Source organism: Melopsittacus undulatus, chromosome 6, assembly GCF_012275295.1.
Source record: "Melopsittacus undulatus isolate bMelUnd1 chromosome 6, bMelUnd1.mat.Z, whole genome shotgun sequence".
Taxonomy (NCBI): Eukaryota; Metazoa; Chordata; class Aves; order Psittaciformes; family Psittaculidae; genus Melopsittacus; species Melopsittacus undulatus.
Genome location: NC_047532.1, coordinates 66,140,116 through 66,166,467, shown reverse-complemented (window position 1 = coordinate 66,166,467; position 26,352 = coordinate 66,140,116). Strand labels below are relative to the sequence as shown.

Sequence of the window (26,352 nt, the reverse complement as noted above, 5' to 3'; positions counted from 1 at the left end):
TGTAGAAAAGGGGCTGTAGCCATTTAGGAACTGGAGCAAGCAGTTTTGCAGGAGATGAGCATCCTAAGGAAGAGGAACGAACAGGGTTCATGTTCACCCCCTGAGTTGCTCTCACAAGTTTAAATTGAGGAACAAATGCAAGTGGATTTAAGGACTGCTTAATAAAAGAGAAATGCATTAAAGATAGTTTCACCTCCTCTGAAGATCTGAAGTCTTCTGCAAACAATTAGTGTCTGAGCTGGAAGCGATTCACATGGAAATGAGGAGTGGCACCAGTGCAGTTGGATTTATGGTGAATAATTAGCACTGGGAACTCTGATCCAGGAAAGTCAATACATGCAATAAGGAAAGTTCTGCATCACCTTAGCTGCTATAACTTGCATCTGGGGTAAGGTGTTTCCAGACATCCTTGGCTAAAACCTAAGAAGACCAACACTGAATTATCAATCTCCATATGAAGGACTCCTAGACCTGCTGCCATGTAAAATCCCTTGCTACTAGTAGGGCCTCCCTGCTACTTCTCTGCATCTTGGAATTGACTTTTATTTCTTCCATGCCATAAGTGTGTACAGAAACACCCGCTGCTGCTCTTTGAACAGCAAAGATGATCTACTGCTCAAGTCTGTGCAAAGAGATTCGGTCCTGGAGTGGGTGACTATGGGGAACTCCACAGCACTACAGCATCATAACTCCAAGTGGCAGCTCACCCCAGTGCCCACTACCTCGATACACTATAGAGTGAAGGACTTTGGTGTCTCCCTGCTTGAGAAGTGGCACGCTATGAGATGAAGCGGGAGATGCTGAGAAACAGGCCAAGGAAGTAGCAAAACCCACCATACCTATTTTACAAAGAGTGTATGGGAAGGAAGGTCACTGCTTCACCTGTGTGAGATATATATTTCTATGTAAGATAGTGAGTGTCTAAGCATTGCTGAAAGAAATTCTGGTCAGTATCATGTGCATGAAAGGATGGAGAAGGAACAGCATATAAACAGGGTCACAGCAAATCTGCTGCTTTTGTGAGACTTTTGTGCTACCAGGCTATTGCTAAAATTAAGCAATGAGCAAAGAAAGGCATTGGAGTCGTGAATTTATGATACAGAAGCTAAAGGTTCCTTTAGAGCAGATATAGTCATGAGCCATGACAAACACTTGGCAGAGCTCCTGTGGTATGTAAAGAAGCCTCTCTCCAGCACTTCTCTTTTGTTAAGGCTTGCAATCATGTCATCGTGGAACTTTGTCCTATTTCCTTTAATTATTTTCCACTCTGTGGATTGTGCCAGTGTCATTAAAATGTGCTTTAAAGGACTGACTCTGTTCTCTGTTCATGAGATACAGAGTGCAATGCTAACTATCATGCAAATTAGCCTCACCAATAGGTAGTGGATGCTTTATTATGTAAACAATAATCACATTTTTAGACAATTGCAGCAATTTGTTGCTTTCTTTTTAAATTAAGGCACTCATATAGCAAGTTCTGGGAAGCTGGGATGAAGACTTGTGTCTGAGCTGACTATGAGAGACCAAAGGCACAGCTCACAAAACAAGCAAAGGTCTGGCTGAGGTGGTTAGTTCACTATTCATCTCTTCTATAGAGACCAAAACATTAGGCATATGAAAAGAAAACATACCCCTTGTCATTTGGGTACAAACAGGTACTCACTCCAGCATGGATAATGGAGTGATTTCATCACTACTAGAAAAAGAAAATATTGAAATTTAGCCTTTGATTTTTATTACTGTGTACACATCATAGAATCACAGAACCACAGGATGGTTTCGGTTGGAAGGGACCAGTTCCATCCCTTCCCATGGGCAGGGACACCTTCCAACAGAGCAGGTTGCTCCAAGGCCCTGTGTCCAACCTGGCCTTGAGCACTGCCAGGGATGGGGCAGCCACAGCTTCTCTGGGTACCCTGTGCCAGCGCCTCAGCACCCTCACAAGGAAGAGCTTCTGCCTGAGAGCTCATCTCAGCCTCTCCTCTGGCAGGTTAAAGCCATTCCCCTTGTCCTGTCCCTACAGACCCTTGTCAAGATCCCACTGGCCTGCGCTCCCTCGTGTCACCAGGCCCCCAACAGGCCCGCCCCGTGGGGAGGGTGCCACAGCCTCGTCTCGCCCGCCGCGGCTGGAGCGGGCTGCGGCAACGGCCGGTTGCCAGCAACGGCTCTTGGCGGACAGCGGCAGTGAGGTGAGAGGGTGCCGAGGGGCCGCGCTGAGGGGAGGCTGCCCCGGGGCCGCGGGCAGCCGGGCAGAGGGGCGTTTGGAAGAGGCGACGGTGCCGCGGTGACAGGCGCTGGTGGTTGGCCCGGGCCCTTGCGGTTTGCCGCTGCGAGCTTTACTCCTTTGGTGTGCGTTGACGTTTGTGCTGCTGAGGGGTTTAGTTTCCGTGCGCTATATGTGTGAATTCAGTGCTGCTTCAGTGCTTACAGGTTACGAATACGTGTGCAAGGTCTCAGCTGCATGATCAGTGTTAAATATCTGATGGGTTCACCTGGTCTGGTACACTGTATTTGCTAGTGTGAACGACCTGGGACGCTGGTAATGTATCAGTTACTATTCTTGTTAACATATACTGTCTTGTTACACAGTGTTAACTCAAGACTGTCATCATCACTGCCATGATCCTCATATTTACCTGTACGTAATTGTACTGCACCTCTGTGGGACTAGGATCTTCAGGGGAAGGTGCTTCTTCATGCCACTGAGGCAAGTTCATTCTGTTCCGTTCAGCTTGATTTTTTCATACTGTTTCCTTTGTTAACAAGATTCAAAACGTATTTCACAACAACCTAACGACTGATGGGAAGTACATGATATTTCAAAAAGTGGACATCAAAATGGTATACTGAAACTATGGAAGAAAAGTGTTATGTTATTTTCCACTTACACAGACGGGCTGGGATAAATCAAAGACAAAGTTTAATCTTTCGAGATGCTATTTTCACTAGAAGTAATTAAATTCGAGAACTTAGTTTTGTTTAGATAACCAAGAAAAACCTGTAGAGACCTGTGCTGTGTTGCACAAATTGAGGTCTGCTAGGAAACGTAAGCCTGTAATAAACCAAGATACATAACCAGAGTGTAGTATCTGCCTTATGGCAACAGTTGAAAGCAGACCAGTCTACATTCTGATTCTGTGAGGAAGTGTTTGGAGAAGGGGTGAAGGCGATAGTGGTGCATAACAAGGAAGTGGTGGGGGAACAGGATGCACTTAGGTAGTAGGCACTGACAGTTGGCTCTGGACTTGCCATGACACGGGCAGCATCGTGTTCCTGTGCAGCTCTGCCTGGTGAGGAGCTTTTAGCTCTTCCAAACTGGGAAAAGAGAAATGCCATTGCTGCCTCCAGATTGGAAGAACTCTGCTGTGGTACATAACATTGGTGTCTGAGCAGGAGCTGGCCTCCACCTTTGCTGAAGGCAAATTGCATACCTTTGTACTATATGGATTAGGTGTGTTCTGTGAGTGATTAGTTTGAGTTTTAATCACTTCTTGTGATTCTGCTGAAGAGCTGACTTGTTTTATGTTGATATCCTTGAATTAGTAAGATCAGTGTCCAAACTGTGAATGATACTAATGTTACATAATTATGAATGCTGTTTCAGGGAAAAATGGATGTGCCACCTGGAGAAGCACCTGTTCGCTGATTCAACCATGTGAAAAGGATTACCACAGAACTACACAAGACATCAAAGATGGAAAATATTTTATTGATCTAGGCAAAGAATCTGACAGCCTAGAACACCAAGTAAGAAAATATGTAAGGCATAAACATAGAACCAGTATGAGTGTACATTTCTTATATGAGTCTTAAACAGTCTTATTACCTTCTTTAATAGATCTGTTGGGAAGATTTTTTTTTGTTATGTCCTATGTACTAAATTGGACAGGACATAACAAAGTTGGAAGGCATTTGGTGGGCTAAATCAATTATCATCTTAAGTATTTTTCAATGTTTCCTACTTGTCTTGCAGTTAAACAGTAAAAACATGGACATGCTGATGCAGAATTTAAATAAAACCATGTTCCAAAATGCTCTAAGTAAATTAAAATTTCTGTCTCTCTTTGTTCTGTGCTTGTACATCTGAAAATGGCTGCATCATGGGATCATACAGTTTGAAGTGACAGTGGCAAAGTGGGAATCTTTGTGATGTATCATTGCAATGTAGGATCTTAGGGTCTTTCATCTTATAGCTGAAATGTTAATCATTGTGCAGTAGTGTTGCATTGCTGTGTTAAGACATTCAAATAATGTTTGGGGGTTTGTTTTTTTTTTTTCCAATGAAGATTCTCAGGAGAAAAACACATGAAAGGGAGAAACAGGTTAAAGAACTTACATCCAGGCTTCAGCTCGAAAAAATGAGTGATCAGTTGTGTTGGAATCCATATCTTCTCCCAGTGTAATAAATAGCATCATACGGCATGTTTCCATAGACTAATAGATCTCTGTTTATTTCTTCTTCTTAGGCCAATGTACAAAAGGGAGACCATTTGTCAAGATCAGCAAAGATCATTGACCGTTTGTCAAGATCAGCAAAGTACCAACTTCACCTGCAACATCAGATTCAAAGAAAAGAAGCAGAAAATTAATTAAAAGAGAAAATACAGGTCAACATAGTTTTTAAATTGTGCTAATTAATAAACCCCTTAATACTGACTAAAAGAGAAACACTTTAGAATAATGCCTAACCTCTGTTTAAGGTAGCTGGAATTCCATTTCCTATTCTATAAAATGAGGTAAATTTGGGCATTTGCTTCAGTTACTGACTTTAGAACAAGGCAAGGAAGAGGTGTTGTGTCAGAGGCTGGAGCATACATACCCTCAAATTTCAGTGTTTGAAACTTGTCAAGAGCACAGGCATGACTGAGAAAACATTGGCTAAAAAAGAATGTATTTCTAACTTCTAAACTTTTTTTTAGTAGCATATATCCCCTATTAATTTAATAATTTGTTAAGGAATCTATAGCAACTCAGTTTCCAAAAAAGTAATGTATGTCTATGTCTGTATTAAAACCTCTTTTTCTCCTAAATAAAAATTGCTTACTTGTTCTACTTAGTACAACTACAGAATTCCAACAGCATTTTCATTAAAGTAACTTGTTATATAACTGTATTTTCATTCAATCTTAATTTACAATCTTGACTCACAAGTTTTGTTTGTTTGCTCTTCAAAATGTGCTGAGGTCAGTTGATAGCTTAAAGCCTGTTGATGATTTTGTTAATAATCTGGACAAAAGCTTGCGAAAGCTTAGCAATACCCTTATGAAATCAATCCTTCATGAAAGTTTACCTCAACCACTGAATAAGGCCCAGAGCACTTATTGTTAGTGTGACTGTGACATGCTGTGGTTATAACAAGCGATAACAGCTGTGTGCTTAAACCAACATTTAAAGAGACCTTACATAGACTCTGATTTTCTATTTGTTCTGTTTACTGAAGGTGTTCTTCTGCTGCCCTGCCCAAATCATGTCTTTGTTCATCAAATGCCTTATAAGCATCTATATATGAGAAGTGCTTCCAGCCTATTTGGGTTTTTTTATCATTTTTTGAAGCAGTACTGTACCTGAGACCCTCTTTTACTTGGAAAACCACACACATTTTTCATTAATTGTGGAAATGTTTTGGGGCCATTAGCAGGACCTATTCTGACAAATACCCTGTCATATGCATAATATGTGTATTTTATATCAACTGGGAAATAGTAGCTTGAATATAAGGCTGGCACATCAACATAGTAGGTAAATGGCATGTCATTCTGGTCTTTATTCATGTAGAACATAATTAAGTGTCAGACCTAGACTCAAAGGAAGAAAACAGATGCATTAATCATTCTTAACAATTAGGATTTTTATCAGTGACTTGAGAAATTAATTTACACTACTAGCTTACTTACATATCTGTAGTTTGGCAAATTAATAAGTGGTAAGACTGGAACTTGCACTTGTCTTTATGAGGGTAGTTGTCTACTGGTAGCTTGGTCATATTTTTGATTAAGTTGTACGTACCACCTTATGAAGAATCAAATCTGAGATTCTCTTTGAAGTAGAGTCCAGTATTGCTTTTATTATATGTCATTGTGCAGTGTTTTAATGTCTGGTGTTTTTTTCTCATTCATATTTAAATAACAAATTATATGTAGATGAAAAATACAAAAGTAACGAAATTAGAGAGGTTAATAATCTTAATTATCTTCCTGGACTGGACGGGGTTAATTCATTGCCTTCATCGGAGTGATGTAAAAATCCAGTTAGTCAGAAATATTAACAGTGGTAGAAAAGATAATATAATGACAGTTGTAGAACCCAGTTCTCATCTCAATTGCATTGTACACATTTCATAATATGATTAAATGCATTAAAAATACATTTAATGCAAATGTATCTTATTTCCTGAGTGTTGCAAGTTCAAGCACTCAGGAAATTATAAGTTGTCCTTACAATGTGTGATTCAGTGCTGTGGGTTAAGCTTTATCACAGCCTGGTTTAATTATCTTTAAACAATTGTCTGCTGTGGGCAAGGCAGTGCTTAATTGCCACGGAATGGACTCAGTCAGAGATCAGTATGATCAGACAAAGAGCCATTTATTGCAAAGAATTAACTCCTTATATACTATTGTTTACACACACCTACAGCAGTTTGGCATATCATGATTGGATACTTGTCTTGAAGACCCTTAGTGACTAACATATAATTGGTTAAGCACAGGTGTGAGAACTTGACCTCAAGCTTGCCAACAGTCCACAGTTCTCATCACTCAGTGAATTCCAGCTTCTTCTTATCTTGCTTGCTTAAGCCTCCTCGGGCCTCTCACGGCCTTGCTGTATCTTTCAGTTACTCAGAGTTCATGTACCAAATATCCATTCTCCTGTGAGAACACTGTCTCCACACTTAATCTTTTCTTTTACATTTTCTCCTTCACTATCTGTTGAATACAAAATACAACTTTCCATAAAAAATTGTTTCTCTTTCCATAAAAAATAGTTTCTTCACTAAAAATTCTGTTTCATTATTACAGTGGGGCCATTATATGCATGGGAAAAAATCAGAGATCTTTCAAGAAGATAGTGTATTGTCATCTCATACCAGACCATATCATAATGTGTGTATTCAAGAAAGACCCCAGCCTTTCCTAGCTTCTTGACTTAAAAAAGCCCAAATCCAAGATTTAAACTTTCATATGTCAATTTCATATGCAGTTATACTGATGTCCAGCCCTAGTTATGTGCATGCTCACCACAAATTCAGAGCACATACTGCTACTACATCGGTGAATATCACGTCCCTCATATTCTTGATCATCTTTGTCCTGAGTTTTCCAATAGGTATTTTCTCTTGCTTACTTCTGTATCTATCTTGACCAGCTCTTTGTATCAACAGTAAGGTTTGAGGTACAAAGATATTATGGAAACAGATTTTAAATGTAATTGGTATTTCTGATGCCTGTTATGTCACAAAATGATCTGTAAGGTACAGAAATTTAAAAGATTTGATGTTTCGTTATTCTGCAGACTCTACAGAAGAAAATAGCAGCATGGAAACTTCAGTTTGGTGAATACAAGCATCAGATGTTAGCCTTAAAGGAAGCAAGTAAGCAAAAGGAGACTGCTCTGAAAAATGCAATCAGGTGCCAGAAACAAAGAGCTCAGCACTTCGAAGCAGCTGTGGAAAAATTAACCTCCAAAATAATAGTATGTGTGAGTGACTACGCCGTAAGCAATTGGGAGACTTTCTCCTGTAGAAACAGGAAGAGCTGGTTGGTCAGTCCTGCTGTGTTTGTATCTCTTTTTTTCCTCTTTGGTTAAGGAAAAGCTTGCTATAACTGACATGCAAGCTGTTACTACATTTTTTTTGTTAAAATTCAGTGAATGTCTTAATCCATGAAGTTGTACAGACTGCAAAGGTCAGTAGCATCTTTCCTGATCTTCCTGTTAGACCTTTATCACAGAATCCCAGAATCCCAAGGGTAGGAAGGGACCTCGAAAGATCATCTAGTCCAACCCCCCTGCAAGAGCAGGGTAACCTAGAGTACATCACACAGGAACTTGTCCAGGTGGGCCTTGAATATCTCCAATGTAGGAGACTCCATAACCCTCCTGGGCAACCTGTTCCAGTGCTCTGTCACTCTTAGAGTAAAGAAGTTCTTCCTGATGTTAACGTGGAACCTCCTATGCTCCAGTTTACACCCATTGCCCCTTGTCCTATCACTGGATATCACTGAAAAAAGCCTAGCTCCATCATCCTGACACCCACCCTTTACATATTTGTAAACACTGATGAGCTCACCCCTCAGTCTCCTCCAAGCTAAAGAGACCCAGCTCCCTCAGCCTCTCCTCATAAGGGAGGTGTTCCACTCCATTCATCATCTTTGTGGCTCTGCGCTGGACTCTTTCAAGCAATTCCCTGTCCTTCTTGAACTGAGGGGCCCAGAACTGGATGCAATATTCCAGATGCGGCCTCACCAAGGCAGAGTAGAGGGGGAGGAGAACCTCTCTTGCCCTACTAACCACACCCTTTCTAATGCACCCTAGGATACCATTTGCCTTCTTGGCCACAAGGGCACATTGCTGGCTCATGGTCATCCTCCTATCCACCAGGACCCCCAGGTCCCTTTCCCCTTCACTCCTTTCCAGCAGGTCAACCCCCAACCTGTACTGGTACATGGGGTTGTTCTTCCCCAGATGCAAGACTCTACACTTGCCCTTGTTGAATTTCATCAAGTTTCTCCCTGCCCAAGTCTCCAGCCTGTCCAGGTCTCACTGAATGGCAACACAGCCTTCTGGTGTGTCAGCCACTCCTCCCAGTTTAGTGTCATCAGCGAACTTGCTGAGGGTACACTCGGTTCCCTCATCCAGGTCGTTGATGAAAATATTAAACAGCACTGGTCCCAGCACCGACCCCTGAGGGACCCCACTAGTCACAGACCTCCAGCTAGATTCTGCCCCATTGACCACAACTCTCTGCCTTCTTCCTTTCAACCAGTTCTTGATCCACCTCACTACCTGCTCATCAAGCCCACACTTCCTTAGCTTATCTATGAGAATGCTGTGGGAGACTATCAAATGCCTTACTGAAATCAAGAAAAAACACATCTACCACTCTACCATCATCCCTCCACCTAGTCACTTCCTCACAGAAGGCTATAAGGTTGGTCAAACATGACTTCCACTTCATGAAACCATGTTGGCTTTTCTTAATAACCCCCTCATCCTTGATATGCCTAGAGATGGAGTCAAGAATTAGTTGTTCCGTCACCTTTCCAGGGACGGAGGTAAGGCTGACTGGTCTATAATTACCCGGGTCCTCCTTCTTGTCCTTCTTATAGACTGGTGTGACATTTGCAATCCTCCAATCCTCAGGCACCTCTCCCGTTTCCCACAGTTTACCAAAGATGATGGAGAGTGGCCTAGCAATGACCTCCGCCAGCTCCCTCAGCACCCGTGGGTGCATTCCACCCAGACCCATCGATTTATAGATGTCCAGATTGCATAGCTGATCCCTAACCCAATCCTCATCTACCAAAGCAAACTCCTCCTTTGTCCTGACTCCTTCTGGGGCTATAGGAATATGAATATTATGTATATTATGAATATACACTGACTTAACTCAGAAGTACAGTTTACTGAGGATTCATGATTGGGGTTTGAAGTCTTTGTTTTCTTTATCAGTGTAAGACATCTCATGTCACACTTATACTTCATTTTCTGTTTCTAAGCTGCTTGCTCTGAACCTTTTCAAAGTCCAAGCAGAAAATTTCTTTCATCCAAATTGTTCCTTAGATTCTTGCATTGCATATCCCCACAGCGTGTCATTGTTCAAAAAGGCCAGGTGGATCAGAACTGTGCTGAGATCTTTATTGCCTTATTTAGGCTTCCTAGGAAGAGTATATTTTCATGCCTTCAGATGTGTTGCCATAATTTTGGATATGTCAGTATTAAAGGTACATTTTTCCAGTTATTATGCCAGGAGATGATTAAAAATGGGGTGTTTTTTGTTGTTTTCTTTGGTCTTTGTGAGAAGACAGTAGTGGATCCTTACCTACACTTAGTAGTACAGAGGGATGACAGCTAACTCCTGGACTTTTGATGTTTTGTAGTCACACTGTTGTTTTCGTTCCCCATTGACCTAGTATGTGCTGGTTAATTATTCATACTTCTTTGAAGGACTTTACCTAACTTTGCATTTCTTACTCAGTAGTTATTTTTTATCCTTAAACTGTTTTAGGAGGATTTTGGTTTTGCATAGATTTTTGTAATTTCTATGCAGTAGAGATGTAGTGGAGACAAATACTTCTGTTGGAAGAAAAAGTTTTAATCTTAAATTTTGAACTAAATGGTTGTATTCTACAGTGCCAGTGTGACTCTCCCTTGAAAGTAAGTCTCAATTTAGACTTCAGTTGTTTAAAATGTGAGTAGTTTTGTTCACTTTCTCTTGAGACAAAATTGTCATTGCTTTGTACCAGGGAGATCCAATAAAGCCATCTTATATTAAATTACTCTTGTGTTTAGAAAAATGGGTAGAACGAGATGGCATTTTTCAGTGGCATTCTTTTGTTTCATAATCTGTAATTCCTGTATTGCTTAGGAAGCCAAACTGTCTGAGATACTGTCAGCTTCTAGCACCTGGAAGAAGCAGCATGATAGAGTGGTTAAAGAAAAAACAATGTTAGGAATTCAAATAGAAGATCTTATGAAGTAAGTTAAACTGTTGATCTGTTCTTTTGTTTCTGTAGTCACGCTGTTGATATTTAGTAGTGCAGCACTCAGTGCTGACAGTGTAAACATGTTTCTGTAGTCACATTCCTAAATTCTGAGCAGAATTTAGAAGTTGCAAACTGCCACAGATTTCAAGATTTTTGGCCTCCTCTGCTGTATTTCACAACTTGTTTTAAAACATTTTATGATAAGAACACTGAAGAAGTATGTTAAGGTACAATTTAATATGCACAGTTAGAGTTTTGGAAGTATTGTGTATTTTACTGAAGTTCTTGCCTATCTAACAAGGCAGACCACAAGGCTTTTGGAAGACCTGAGAAGAAAGGAGGAATGGAGAAGAAACTCAGATGAGGAGATTCTTGGAAAGCTAAATGCTGTTGATTCTGAAAATGAAAAGATTTACATTGAAAATGAAAAATTAAAGGTGAGGCCATTATAAATCATTGTTGAGTGGCTTTGCATTTGTGATACAATAATGAAATAATCACAGTAATTTCCTTTGGACTTTCTGTATAGAGATCCCAAACCTGTTGAATAAATTTTGCTATCCAGTTTTTACAGGAAGTGAAAATGAGACAGAAAATTTATCAGTGAAAGTCTATGGCAGAGCTAGGAACAGGGTTCATCTAGACTGCTAGACTGTCTATTCATCTGTCTGTTAACCAGGATGCCATTTATTTCACTGTCAGTAACTACACAATTGCTTAGCTAGAAGTTGTTATTTTACGTTTGTAAAACTTCCTTTCAGATTAAAGAACTGAGTTTAGCTCAGTTATTAATTTCAACTTTTGAGGGGTTTACAGGTTCTTTGGTTTATTTATCCTCCAAAGTAAATGCTCTCATGAACTGACAAACCAGCTGTGGGCTCTCATTTTTGCTTGACAGGATAAATAACTGTGTCAACCTTTTGAATGCCTGTAGGTCACTTGATATTGGTATCATATGGTAGATTGTGTTCTTTTAATAACACTCTTAGAAATCTTGTATTTTCCATGTTTTTATCAAGGCTTATCTTGACACATTGAAAAGCAATACTGTTTCTGTTGAAAATGAGCTGCAAAATCTGCAAGTGTCCTGGGTTCAGCAGTAGCAATCATTTTTTCTCCTTCTTGGTAGCTGGTGCAGTGCTGTGTTTTGACTTTCGGGCTGAGAAAGGTTGCTGATAGCAAGTATGTTTTGAGTTACTGCTCAAATGTTTGGTTTGTCCAAGGCCTTTCTGAGATCATGCTCTGCCAGGGAGGAGGGGAAGCCGGGAGGAAGGAGAGACAGGACACCTGACCCAGGATTCCATACCATAGCACATCATACCCAGGATGTAACCGGGAGAGACCCGGAAGGGCTGGAACTCTGGGGGGATGGAGGAGGTATCGGTTGGTGCTCGGTCGGGCAGGGTGGGACGAGTTATGGGTCGGTGGCTGGTGAGGTGTTGTATTCTCTTCACTTGTTATTTCCTTTATCATTATTAGTATTATTGGTAGTAGCAGTAATGATTTATGTTATACCTTAATTATTAAACTGTTCTTATCTCAACCTGTGGGAGCTACATTCTTTGGATTCTCCTCCCCAGCTCTCTGGGAGTTGGGGGAGGAAAGGGGGGAGTGAGTGAACGAGCTGTGCAGATTGGGATTAAACCACGACAGCAAGAAAAGGCAAAACTGCAGGAAAACCTTGTTAAACAATACAAAAATCAGGTGACTAGCATGTTTGAAATATTCATATATGGCTTTTAAATTATAAGCAGTTTTGAGAAAATTATAAAGGTTTTGTTCGTAGTAAACAAGAACTGTTGTTATGGTGACTGTAATACTGTTGTAACATTTGGGATGAGAGAAGAAAGTACCATTACAAGCCATATCCAAAGAGTCTTCACACTACTACTGGTACACTTAATCGTAAGTGTATTGTGTGAAGCCCAGCTGAAGCTCATTGAAGCCAACAGAGCCAGTTACATAGTGGATTAGTAAAGATTTGCTTCCTAAAACACAAGTTTGCAACCCAGTAAACTATATATAAAAAGCAAAATTTGAGTCTGGTGGCTTTAGTGGACAAATTCAATTATATTTTACCTCCCCTTTGTTAAGGAGTAGGACTTTGGGGTGTTGATTGACAAGAAGCTCAACATGAGCCAGCAATATGTACTTGCAGCCCAGGAAGCCAGCTATGTCCTGGGCTGCATCAAAAGAAGAGTGACCAGCAGGTTGAGGGATTAATCCTGCCCCTCTGCTCTGATCTCATGAGACCCTACCTGGAGTACTGAGTTCAGCTCTCGGGCCCCCAACACAAGAAGGATGTGGAGCTGTTGGGATGAGTCCCGAGGAGGGCCGTGAAGATGCTCCAAGGGCTGGAGCATCCCTCCTATAGAGACAGGCTGAGAGAGTTGGAGTTATTCAGACTGGAGAAGAAGAACCTTCAGGGAGACCTCGTAGCAGCCTTCCAGTACCTAAAGGGACTGACAAGAAAGCTTGAGAGGGACTTTTGACAAGTAGTGACAGGACAAGGGGGAATTGCTTTAAATGATGGAAGGTAGACTTAGGTTAGATCTTAGGCAGAAATTCTCCCCTGTGAGGGTGCTGAGGCGCTGGCACAGGGTGCTCAGAGAAGCTGTGGCTGCCCCATCCCTGGCAGTGTTCAAGGCCAGGTTGGATGGGGCTTGAAGCAACTTGCTCCAGTGCAAGGTGGCCCTGCCTGTGGCAGGGGGTTGGACTGGATGAGCTTTAAGGTCTCTTCCAACCCAAACCAGTTGGGATTCTATGGCATCTTTATTTCCACATTTCTAAGAACATCAAGACAGCATTCAAGTATTGTTATAAGTGGTTTTATTTATGCAGGTAGTTTCACACTGAAAATACGAGCAAAAAAAAAATCAGACTTAAAATAGGCTTTTTGTATTTGCCTTTATTCACAGATAAAACGTTTTAGAACTTTGATTCTACATTGTATATATTTCTGCACTAGTACAGGCACCATTTCACTGAGTCTTCACTTATCTCTTGTAAAAATTACTGAAAGACATGATACAAAAACTAAGTAAAATTAGTGTGTCTTGTCTGTAGAATGCATCACCACGATTAAAGTTGTTGCCAGGTTTAAGATGGGAAACATAGTTCCAGGAAATAATCAGCCTTAAGCAGTGAGTGGAATGAAATTCCTCGGCTTGTAGCTGTGGTGACTCCAGATGGGAACTGCTGGTGGTACTTGTTATCTGAAGGGTGAGTCATGCTGGCTGCTTCTGTAGCACAAGTGTAGCTCATTCTCCATAGTTGAACACGAAGTGTTGATATCAGAGTAATCTTTACCCAGTTACCTTTTTATATGTGCTATAGTGAGTAAGAAAATTAAAATAAATAACTCATATTATGACAGATACTGAGGTTCTGTTTAGAAATCAAAGGTTTTCCTTTATGCTTCATACAAATGATTCTGTATTTTCTGCATGTAAAAGAAACACCTTTCAAAAGCATGTGAAAATTATATCTTGTCCTAGTTACAAGAATTACAAACAGCAGTAGAAGAACTGAAATCCAGATGTGCAACAGCCTTAACTGAAAAGATAAGAATAATAGAAGACAAAAGCTTGGAATTAGATCAGGTAAGTTTCGCAATAATAAAGCATGTTTCCAAACATGCTCTAGGGCATTGATCTTTCCTACACTTTTGTGTAGGATCCACTTAAAAGTCACAAAGTACTGGCTCTTTTTCCATGTATAAAACTGTTTTAAAATTCACTAGGTGTTTTACTGCCTCATGTGAGCTGGTGTGTTTTGGTTACCACATAATTGCAAAAGGTGAGAAATGGTTCCTAGAGTAATGATGGAGTTGGGCTGCTGTTGTGGAATTTCAGGATCTTTTTATCATTTTAAAAATGGGATTTTGTTGATGCTTTTAAAGCTACATCTCTCAACAGTACAGCTGTGAAAATTGCATCCAGAAGCAAACCTACCGTAAGACTGCTTTGTCTGTTTTAACTAGCAGTTAAACTAGCAGTTAAACTAGCAGTTAAAACAGAACATCCATACAGAGATGAGTTTTAAGTGTTTCAGCAGATGGAGTTAATAATTGAAAAGAGTTAGCACATTCTTAAGCATCAGAAAACAATACAAAACTGATAGGAAAATCATTTTCCTCAGTTCCCCATGGTTCATCAAAACACATATTCTTTAAAGCTATAAAACTGCAGCAGGGATAGGTTTTGCATTGCCTGCAATGTTCTGTTTTAGAGAACAGAATTAATCCCCACAGGGAACATCTTAGATATACATTTTATTTCATACTAACTTTATTTTTCCATATTTGAGTTGTAGAATGGAGAAAAATACTTTCTGAACTCCAAAATAGTACTTGCACATCATTTTATGTGGCTTCACATGGCATTAGGTGTTGCCCTCTTTTCCAGTAGTTGTATGGTGTCGTGGTTTAAACCAAGTCCCCCAACTCCTGGAGAGTTAGGAAGGAAAATCCAAAGAATGTAGCCCCCACGGATTGAGATAAGAACAGTTTAATAGCTAAGGCATAACACAAAATCTCTGCTGCCATTACCACTACAAATAATAATGATAAAGCCAATAACAAGCGAAAAGAATACAACACCCCACCAGCCACCGACCCATAACTCATCCCACCCTGCCCGGCCGAGCACTGCGTGCTCCCTCCTCCATTTTCCTCCAGAGCTCCACCCCTCCAGCTCTCTCTCTCCCAGTTGCATCCTGGGCATCACGTGCTATGGTATGGAATACCTCATTGGCTAGCCTGGGTCAGGTGTCCTGTCTCTCCTTCCTCCCGGCCTCCCCTCCTCCACCTGGCTGGAGCACGTGCTCAGAAAAGGCCCTGAACAAAAACACCCTCAAAACATGCTCGCTATCAAGCAACTATTCCCAGCCCAGAAGTCAAAACACAGCACTGCACCAGCTACAAGAAGGAGAAAAATGACTGCCACGGCTGAACCCATGACATATGGTCAGCAGTTTTCCTGTCAGCTGTTTAATGTGGCTGTATGCCATCTCCCAAAATATATTGCCATAAAGACAAAATCAAAATTTGGGTATTGCATGATGAACTGCTACCACTTGCATTATTTTGTACATATTCGTTACGAATGTTACTGGTTCTTTCATGAAATACAGTCAGAGATGGAAATTTCTCCAGTGGTGAACTTCTAACTTTGTCAGTATTTTATAAAATCATTGATATTCTGCAACTTGTGTAGGATTTTAGATTTATTACTTAAGAAAAGTAATCAAGTATTATAAGAATTAAGTTATGGTTTTACATTCACATTTTTCTCCTGTGATGCTACTATGCCGGTGAGTTTACCCTGCTCTTGCAGCAGCGTTGGACTAGATGATGTTTCGAGGTCCCTTCCAACCTTTGGGATTCTGGGATTCTGTGAGGGACAACGTGGAGCCTGAGTTAAAGGAGTTAGACCATGGGTTTGAGTTGATGAAAGCACCTGAGGAAAACCAGCAATCCCCTCAGACAAAGCTTGTATCCTGGGAAAGGATCCATGCACAGAAATGCAAAACCCTTAGGAAGCTCCTGGTTCAGGTGCTTAGAATATGCTTATTTTTAAAGATAAATGAGAAAATTCCATGGAAGAAAGTCTCTGGGCCATTTTTTTCTTATTAGCATGTGTGACAGTCGTGTAGTTTCCTTTCTTATTTGCTTCATATGTCAGGAGTTTCTTCTGTAGAAATAGCATAATGCAAATAAAACTATTGCCAACAGTATTTATGTGAATTCAGTATTCAACAAGACTAGTTACTTCTAAATTCTGTATCTTTTCAGTGTGTATATTCTTGATCCTTTTGAATACTTAGGGCCTGAGATGTGTTGCAGAATTCTTCCCTGGAAATAAATGTGCAAGCCTAGTTATTGTTTTTATCTGGTGGAATAATTTAATTCCACGGTCATTTTGTTTTTAATGACTAATTTATAAACCAGACAATATTTGCTCAGACAAATAGTCATAAATTATATTGCTGCTGATGGATAACGTTAACATTTTAATGATTACATTGTGTTGCTTGATAAAATGTTATAAATTATGCTTTAATAGGATCATATCTATTTTAGCAGCATGTCAGCACTACTGCTTGTGTTTGCTGTAAAGCCCAAATATGAATATTCCTCAGCTTTCTTTTCTGTGCCATTGGTTTCAACGGCAGGGCTAAACTTGAGGGAATACTCTTCTAGCATGAATGACAAAGGTGTTTGAATCAGTAGGGTGGGAAAGGGACTTAATCTTCTTGCTGAGTCAGTGGGAAAACAGCTGAAGCACAGTGAGGATCTATGTCCCCACAGACTTATATGCTTATAAAAGACATCAGCTTTTGATTTTATTTTAGATTTCTTGTCAAGATGATGTTCACACCATCAGATCTGGTTCTTGTTTGTATCATTTTAAATACTTCCAGGAATGCTCATAAGCTCATAAATCCATCTTTGCTTAGCAAAACACTTCAGCAACAGTTAATTTTGAGGTGTATATATAAAATGATGTACGTAATTTTAATCTAACTATATGTTTTCTCGAATAGATGCAAAAAAGTTATTAAGTATAGCTAAGGATTTGGGAATATGATCACTAGTCTGATGGAAGAGTAGTTAAATTTCAGCATTAAATCCTGGTGATGCCCTTCAGAGATTCTGACCCATAATCCTATGACCAGAATTTAGCAAGATTCTTTTTGAAGTAACAGGACCCTGAGCAGAAAATCTCTTCTAGGTTCAGCTAAACCAGGACATCAATTTCCTACCCCTCTGCTGGACATTTCTGCTACCCCTGGTCTGCTGGTTTAACAGCCTGCGATCCACATGAACAAAACCAGATTAGCTCAGATTACTGGACAGAACTGCTTGTGGTAGTTCAGTGAATGATGGAGCTGCCAGCAGGCTGTTGATGCGGCTGTTTGTTGCTCGTTTTCTGTGTGCTAGCAAGAGCAATCATCACTACTGTTAATGAGATATAAAAGGAAACATGTCAAAGGTTGTCAGTCTGGATGCTGTGCAAGGGAACAGTTTGACTTCTTGCTTTCTTCAATTTGTGAGATAAATCTGATCATCTTTTCTGATATTCAGCACTTTCTGACATTCTTTGCCAGTCCTACACTGTATATAAATGTGCACTATTACTTTTATGCTTCCTAGGACTGTAGTGTGAGGGAACTGATTTTTGCTGGAATCTCAAGCTTAAGGAAGGAGGTGGACGAACTCGTCATTCCTACACAAGGCCCCATGAGCAGCACGTGGGTTTTGTTCAAGCTTTCCTGTTACATAGAAGGGTTTCAGCCTTAAAGTGTTCACATAAAGTTTTAGTCTGCTACTTTGGTGGCATTTTATTTGTTTTAAATGCAATAGCATCTATACCCAAATATAACATAGTGTTTACTTGGAATTACAGCTGAATTGCTCAGTTGGAGTTTAACAGGCAAGCTGATTGTACTCCATAATACCCTGTGTATAGGTGTCCAACTAAAAATGGATTGTCACTTTCACAGGAGGAATACAGTGCAACTTCTGTGGGTTTTCATTCCTTAGAAGAAGAAAACTGTAACATTGAGAAGAAATATGAAGATCTTAAAAGGTAACTGCTTAAAAACCTGACTGCAGTTAATTCCTACACGTGTCTGCTGTAGTGAATTACAATGCATTGATCTGTTCTGCATAAAGGCAATTAGAAAAGATGGAGATTGAAAATGAAGGACTTGCTTGTCAGCTCAAAAAGGAAGATGAGAGTCTGCAGTGCAGTCAATTGCAGCTGGAAGAGAAAACTGCAGAATATAATGGATTAACCAGACAACTGGAATCAGCTTTGGAAGAAGGGAGAAAAATGGTATTGATGATTTAATACATCTCTTCAACTTGCTTGCATTGTTACTTAAACACAGCATTAAAACCAAACGTGCTTGAGAAGAAAAGATGGGACAAGATTGTTTTACACAAGGGGAGCAGTACTAAAATGTGACTGGGAATTCTGGAATGTTTAAATATGGATTGCACAGTTCAGTTCAGAAATGAATGACAAAGTTCAGAGGACAAACAGTCCCCTATCATTTTATTTGAAGACAAATCAAAATGCTTCAACCACCCAATATCGAATCCCACAGAAAAGCCTCTGAACAAAACCTGATTTTTTCCTTATTTTCTTTGAAACAGGCAGCCCACAAGAACTTTGGTGGGAAGGTCTCATTTTATAGGAAGGCTTTGCACACTTCCAGTATTAAGCAGAAATTTGTTATCTCTAGGAAGGATGCACCCAGTAAATCAAATGGGAGAGGAAATGAGATTGCAGTTATTTGTTTCATGAGAAAATACATATGAAATTGTCATTTCCCAGATTAATCGTGTTGGAATAAACTTGAATTTCCTCAGTACTGAGGATATTGGTTTGGGTTTGAAAAAAATTGCAACTTTGGCTTAACTTACAAATGAGTAACAAAAGTAAGAGCTGCTCCCTCCTCACGTTTTTATCCAAATTGGAATTTCTTTCCGATTTTGCTAGAATATTTCCAAGGTTTGTTTGGTTTGTTCTGTGCATGGGAAATAACTCCCCACTTGCAGCACTGTGTGCAGTTCTGGTGTCCTCAACATGAGAAGGACACGGAGCTGTTGGAGCAAGTCCAGAGGGGCCCACGAGGATGATCAGGGGCTGGAGCACTTCCTGTATGAAGACAGGCTGAGAACATTGTTCAGCCTGGGGAACAGAAGCTGTGTGGAGACCTCAGAGCAGCTTCCAGTGTCTGAAGGGGGCTCCAAGGATGCTGGAGAGGGACTCTTCGTCAGGGACTGCAGCAGTAGAACAAGGGGTGATGGGTTCAAACTGAAACAGGGCAAGTTCAGGTTAGACCTAAGGCAGAAGCTCTTCCCTGTGAGGGTGCTGAGGCGCTGGCACAGGGTGCCCAGAGAAGTGGTAAATGCCCCATGCCTGGCAGTGTTCAAGGCCAGGTTGGACGGAGTCCTGGGTGACATGGTCTAGGGTGAGGTGTGCCTTCCCATGGCAGGGGTTGGAACTGGATGATCTTAAGGTCCTTTCCAACCCAAACTATTCTATAATTCTATTAGCTGTCAGGACAGGCAGTGGAGCTGTTAATGCTAAGGTATAAGAACATACTTTGCTTTGGGTTTGAAGTGAAAGTAAATGTACCTCGTTTCTCTCTCATTACCCTTACAGGGGGCTGAAGAACTGGAAAAGATGTCATGCAGAGAACAAGCCCTTCAGACAAAGATGCTGTTTCTTGAGGCTGAAGTGAGAAAGGGGCAAGAAAAGAAAAACCAACTCCTCTGTATATTTCACCACGTGAGTAAATAACACTGCTTATGACCTCAGGAATTACTGCATCAGCACTTATGATCCAAGTTCCTTTTACTGAAACACACGCTGCTGATGAAATTGATACACACTTTTGGGAACAGCAAATGAATTCTATTTGACAATAGACTTTGGATATTGACATTTCTAATAGACTTAAAAGATGCCCAGTCTAACTAAATCACTCGAGTAATACTGAGTTTACAGCTCTTATTCAAGCCAGTTTTCCTAGCAAGGCAAAAATCAAAGAATATGTATGAAGTTGTAATTTCCTTCTCATGTTGAATGAGCACAGCTGGATTTCAGTAAATGCATGATGGATCCATAATGACACAGTGGCATCTTTTTAGTTGTTCCTGATTTGATGACAAGATTCAGATCTCACTGGAATTTGTGAGAAGCTTTCATCTTCTGATGTTGCACAGAAACAGAGTTGGTAACAAAAGACATGGTCTCAGTTTTCAAAGCATCGGGCCTTTAAATGCCCAGGATTTGTATGTTGTTCCTTACCTCTTCAGCAAAGCCACAGTCTGAGAAGGATTTGGGGTGAGTAATGTTCTCTGCAGATAAACAAAGGAATCTGTTCCATTGTTTTGTCTAAGCCAGAAAATTTCAGCACATTTTCTATTAATAAAATACCACACACAGTTGAATTCTCCAGACCAGTGCTGGCAAATCCTGTGCTTTAACCAAAGCTTTGATTCAGTCAGAGGTTTGTCCTGTGATCAGTAATAATAAGCTACAAAGCCATTTCAAGTTAATAGAGAAGACACTGGAAAGGTTTCCTATCACTCTCCTAGGCTTCCAAAACCAATGTTGTGTATTCTGACTTGCAGCATTCAAGGTTACATTCAAGCCAATCGAATGCAAACCCTATTCAAGATTTAATAAGACCTCAGAGATGTGGTTCTGAATTCAGTGTACTTTCATCAGTTTTGATCTGTATCAAGTGCAACTTCCCATCTGCTTTTACCCTAAGACAAAAGTGCTCTTAAAACAAGATCAGACATTGGCTGGTTGATTCTATTGCTAGTAATTTGTCTTTCTTAGGAAATTCTTGCTGTGTTAAAGTAAAATAGAAAAGAAATTGTCTTGTATTGGGTCCCAGAAAAACTCTCAGGATGTTTTCAGGTGGTTTCTATTTGAAGTTCACAGGTAAAATATAAATGAGAGAGATCTTTATGTCTGAGAGAGCTGCTCTATATTAATTAAATGCTTTTTATTCCAATTATGCTTACACATAACTGAGGATGCATTATGGAAAACAAGGAAACGGCTTTATTCCTGTTGTAGTGAAACTGGGAAAAACAGGGCTGTGAAGGTAACTTTATTCAGTTACTGACATGATTACTTTGTGCCAAGGCTGGATTGCAATCTGAGGTTGTAATTCCAGTTTTTTAAGAATGAATTTATATCAACAAATCAGCGTCTGGAGTCTGTAATAGATAAAGCAGTAAATACCTGGGTATCTGCAGCATGTACACAGCATATATATATATGTATATAACATATAATCTATGATGTGCACCAGGGATGGAACTAGTGAGCAGGTAGGATTGCTATCAGCCATCTTTTTTTGTATAAGGAACTATAGGCATCAAAAATCACATCAAATACCAATAGCGGATGTTTATTGACAAATCAAGATGAGAGAGAGCGCTGAGCCCAGGACAGGTTTAAGTTGCCACAAATCTCTCATGGGAGAATTCAGGCAGTGAGTTCTTACATTCCCAGGCCTTTTCCCGATTATCAGCCCAGTCAAATACATTCACTTCAGTCCTGACAGAACATAAACAAAGCCTTGAGATTTTGTGGCCTTTTTGGAACCCTTCGGTTTTGTGGAGCCTCTGAAACCTTTCCCAGGTAAATGGCACTTCCAACAACCAGGTACCAGCCACCTTACTTGATTACTGATTGATTTGTGGTTTACTTCTAAGCTCATTGCATTTCTCTTTGTGTTTTCCTTTAGAACAAAAAGCACCATGAAGTACATTTGAAGGAGCTGGAGAACAGCCTGCAGAAGTCCGAGAACAAGAGCCAGAGCATGCAGAATTATGTGCAGTTCCTGAGAGCCTCCTACACCCTCACGTTTGGCTCAATTCTGGATTGGATTATAAAGAAACTTCCCAAGGTTTGGCTCTCGGCCTTGCTGTGGGCAGGGCAGACTGCAGGACAGCAGCGATAGGTGTGTAAGTGCGAGCTGTGCACACAGAGCTGTGCGGTGCTCTGTGCATTTACTGTGTGTTAGGTCCTGTGCTCTAAAACCTTACGTGTAGCCTTTAGCCCGTGGTAAATACAGGGAATCACAGATTCCCCTTCAGTTCACGTGGGGGAAAAGAACAGCCATGGGTGGGCTGCACAGGACTTTGCCTGTTTTAGTTATTAATAATTAGATGATATTCATCAGACCTCACACTTCTGTAACTGTAGAAATCCGGTTGCCCAAGATAATGACATCTGTCCTGTTAAGAGAGACAAGAATTGAAGGAGCAGTCGGTTCCCTTCCTTTCTGTTCCCTGTAGCTCAGCACCAATGCAGCACGCACAGCTGCTCTGCAGAGGTTGAAGCCATCCCAAGGCTGTCCCAGTCTTTCGCTAGGGGGCACGTTTGCTGCCATCCCTCCGCTAGGGGGCGCCGCCCCGGTCCTGACCTTCCCCAGCTAGCGGGGGCCGAGGGGTGGGGCAGGAGCCGTGCCCGGGGTCCCCTCTGGTGCGATCAGTGCTGTTTTGGGGCGGGTTTGCGGTTTAAGGTCCCCGCGAGCCACACGTGCTGCGGGATTCGCTGCATCCCACAATGAGCCACGCTCTGTTCCCAGCCCTGCACAAGCCAGGACACCCAGGCACGACCTCGGCATCGGGACCTGCACGGGGGAGTGAGTGACTGAGATTCCTGGGGGTCTCCAAACGGCGGGAGCAGAAAGTAGGCGGCTGCAGCTCGTTACTGCCCGGTAACGGTGAGCAGCCAAAGGCACTGAACCGCCTCCTGCGGCTGGCTTTGTCCGCAGCTGCTGCTGGTTCCCTGAGCTGGCTGCGGGCTCCCTCCTCCCCTGCTGCTTCCTGCTCCCAGCTCTTTCCTGGAGCAGCTGCCGGGAGCACAGCGTCCCCAGTCCAGCGCTGGCCCCACTGAAGCCACGAAGAGCTGGGACCAATGCGTGTGGGAGAGGCTGCACGGAATTGGTTCCACCGGGGCGAGGATGCCACAGAGCCGGTGCTCAGCTCAGGAGGCAGGAGCCGGCACTGGCAAGGCCCGACCCAGACCCCAGCGCTGGTTGGTGCTGCTGGGGAGCAGCTCCGGTGCTCTTGGGGCCAGGCTGCACCCGTTCCTGCCCAGGGATGAACAGGGGCAGGCAGAGGTACCCCAGATGCAGTGTGTGTGGGGTGTGAAGCCCCAAGAAGCAGCTTTGACACAGCTCCAGGTTGGGGACTTGGTGTGTGTGGGGGTGTTCTGAGGTTGTGTTTGGTTTGGGTTTGCTGGTTTGATTTTGGGTTGGTTTTGGTGTTGGTTCAGCCACAGCTCCTGGACATCTCCAGTTCAGTTCTGGCTCTGGGTTAGGCTCCTGGCTGCGGTGGCTGCAGCTCATTTGCAGCTCCAGGGCAGTGGGTTCTGTCCCAATAGCTCCAGCTCATGCATGGCTCGGGCTCGATTGCAGCCTCAGGTCTCTATTTCTGCCCTCCTGTTTTTCAGGCGCAGCTCTTGGATGACTCCAGTTCCATCGTGGCTGCAGCTCGTGTCCATCTCCAGCCCCAGGTAGTTACAGCTTGTGCTTGCTGAACTGAGCCTGGCTTGTGGCCAGTCCTAAACCAGTCCCTGTCACGATGCAGATGAACAGGAGCTGTCAGAACTGCTCATGTCCAGCCCTGAAGTAACAAAGAGTAAACAAAGAGTTGGCCCCAAGCACACCGTGAAAAGCTCCTTTTGCCTCAGAGACCAACTCAGCCTGGTGCACGCCAGGGTCCCGGCACTGGGGACCCCCCACTCCGGAGGGGGCCCATGCACTAGCCCCCTCCCCCAACACATATGCCCGCCAAGGCCCCAAACCCCCTTCACAGCCTCAACCCCCCCGAGCCCGGCCCCAGAAACCCCCAACAGCGGCTCGTTTCTGGGGCCAAAGCCGCAGGACTCGGGCTCCGGCCCAGCCCCGGGGCCGTGCTACAGAGACCCGGCTCCAGGTCCCGAGCACCCTCCTGTGCACTCAAACACGTTCCAAAGCCCCCAGACCACGTCGTGAGACCAGACCGGCCCTGAGCCGCAACCCCGCACCGGCTGGCCCCGCACCCCGTGTGCTGTGCGATGGCCCCGCAGCCCCGCCGAGCCGGGGGATGCTTGCGAACCGTGTGTGGGAGCTGCACGAGCCCGGCTGCTGGCGCCAAACTCAGTGCTGGGGCCCCGCGCCCGAGCCCTGAACGAGGCCGCACGACCCGGATGTGAGCCCCCGGAGCGCGGGGCTGCTGCCCGGGTCAGGCCCCAGAGCCTGCTCTGGGCACCGGAGCGCAGCCTTGGTCTCTGGGCTTAGCTCAGCTCCGGCCGCAGGAGCCCGGATCCCAGCATGCACACGGGGCTCGGTCTCTGTTTCAAGGCCCCCAGACGGAGCTTTGGGCTCTCCTGGGGAGCCTCAAAACGGGCTGAGGGACCCTGGTGCCGAGCACCCACAATGCAGCACATGGTCTCAGTTTCTGAGCCCTAGGATGGGGCACATCATCCTCTTCCCAGGCTCCAAGACACAGCACCTGGGTCTCCCTTTCTCAGCTCTAAGAGCAGTCCCAGGAGCCCATTTTTCAACCCCCCTTGTTGTTTCACAGCATTCAGTCCCATTGTGTGCCCCAAAATGCAGGATTTTGGGTTTGAGCCCTACATTTGGCCAAATGAGCTGGGTTTGAGCCCTCCAAACACAGCACTTAGTCATTTTTTGGGTGAGCCCTAAAACTGGCTGAGTGACCCAGGGTTCACACTCCAGGAACACAGCACTTGGTCTGTTTCTGAGCCCTGAACCTGGCCCACAAATCACAGGACTTAGTCTCTATTTCTCAGCCCTAAATCTGCCCATATGAGCCCTCAGAATGCAGTACTTACTGGGAGTTCATTTGTGTTAGAGCTGGCTAAGGAGTCTGGGGTCAAGCTCCCCAAACTCAGGACTTGTTCTCTTTGTGTAAGCCCCAAAGCTGGCTAAGGGAGTGTGGTTTTGAGCCCCCAGAGTGCAGGACTTGGTCTGTATTTCTGAGCCCCAACATCAGCACCAGCTTTTGGTCTGGGCGCCTGAGGCTCAGCACCAGGCTCTGGACCTTCACACTTGGGGAGCTGATTCCTGGGGCACCTGATGGTGCTCTCCAGAGAGGCTTTACCCAGATGGAAGTTTAGGGACTGGTCCCAGGGCTGAGGGAGCAGTTGGGGATGAACCGGCTCCTCGCTGCCATGGGAAACATCGCCCCGTGCCCACCATCCCCAAGGAGCAGCTGTGGGCTGGGTCCCAGCCCCGGGACACTCCAGGACCCCTGACCCCCTGTGAGCCATCTCTACAGTGTTAATTCTGCATCTGTGGGGCTGGGCTTATGTTTCATGTGGCTGAAAAGGGTGGCCCCAAGGGGCAAAAAAAGGCATAATCAGCATGTCCCAATCCAGGTTTTCCTACATCACCTCCACCCTGCTTGAAGCCAGGTTTCACCCAAATTTGAAGGAAAAAGGTACATGATATTTGTTAAATCTTCCCTTTGCTAACAATGAAAAGCACCACTTTGAGCAGCTCAGTGAGGTCTGGCAGGAGGGGCAGAAGCAGCTCTCCCCCTGAACACTCCTATCTTCCATTCTGCCTGTGCTTCCCTTTGCCGGGTTCTCCCTGCCCACTTCTCAAGCGCTGCTGGAAACAAGGCCCCAGCTGACAATCCAACAGGCAGCAACAAGTGCTTCTTGTACCCATCGTTTGCACACTGGGGTTAAAGCCTGCAGAAAAACATTCTCCCTTCTCCTGACAAAGTTCTACTTTAATCTCAGAACACTCGAGAGCAGATGAGAACTGGGAGACTTTTACACTGAACATTAAGCTTCTTATCAGAGTTTTTTCCCTTGCTGTAGTTCAAACAGAAAACAGATTCCTCCTGCTGCTGTTAACTCTTAGAGGAATGGACTGAGCACCTCAGGGCAGGGACTGAAGTTTTCTAGGAGCACTGGAAATGTGTTACCACTGCCCCTGTCCAGTTGAGCTGTAAAAGTCCTCCAAGTCATGCTGAAGTACAAGCTATGTTTGGAGCTGTGATAACCTGCTATCAGTTCAGCGGCAAGGAAAAGAAAGGCAAGGGTGGGAATAGCTGGAATGCAGCCATGTCTGTACCTGGGGCTATTTT

General features: G+C 43.1%; 1 protein-coding gene across 1 annotated transcript; it reads left to right on the top strand.

Annotated features, from left to right (window-relative positions):
• Positions 1-3,166: 3,166 nt before the first annotated feature.
• On the top strand, positions 3,167-24,381 carry ODF2L (outer dense fiber of sperm tails 2 like). Its single transcript, XM_034064143.1, is given in 15 exon segments — positions 3,167-3,290; positions 3,605-3,759; positions 4,467-4,607; positions 7,510-7,689; positions 10,583-10,704; positions 10,916-10,964; positions 10,967-11,137; positions 11,720-11,782; positions 12,354-12,415; positions 16,101-16,254; positions 18,207-18,292; positions 18,379-18,541; positions 19,880-20,005; positions 21,987-22,202; positions 23,702-24,381. Coding segments are annotated over 14 exon segments (1,728 nt in total). The 5' UTR covers positions 3,167-3,250; the 3' UTR covers positions 23,702-24,381.
• Positions 24,382-26,352: the final 1,971 nt, after the last annotated feature.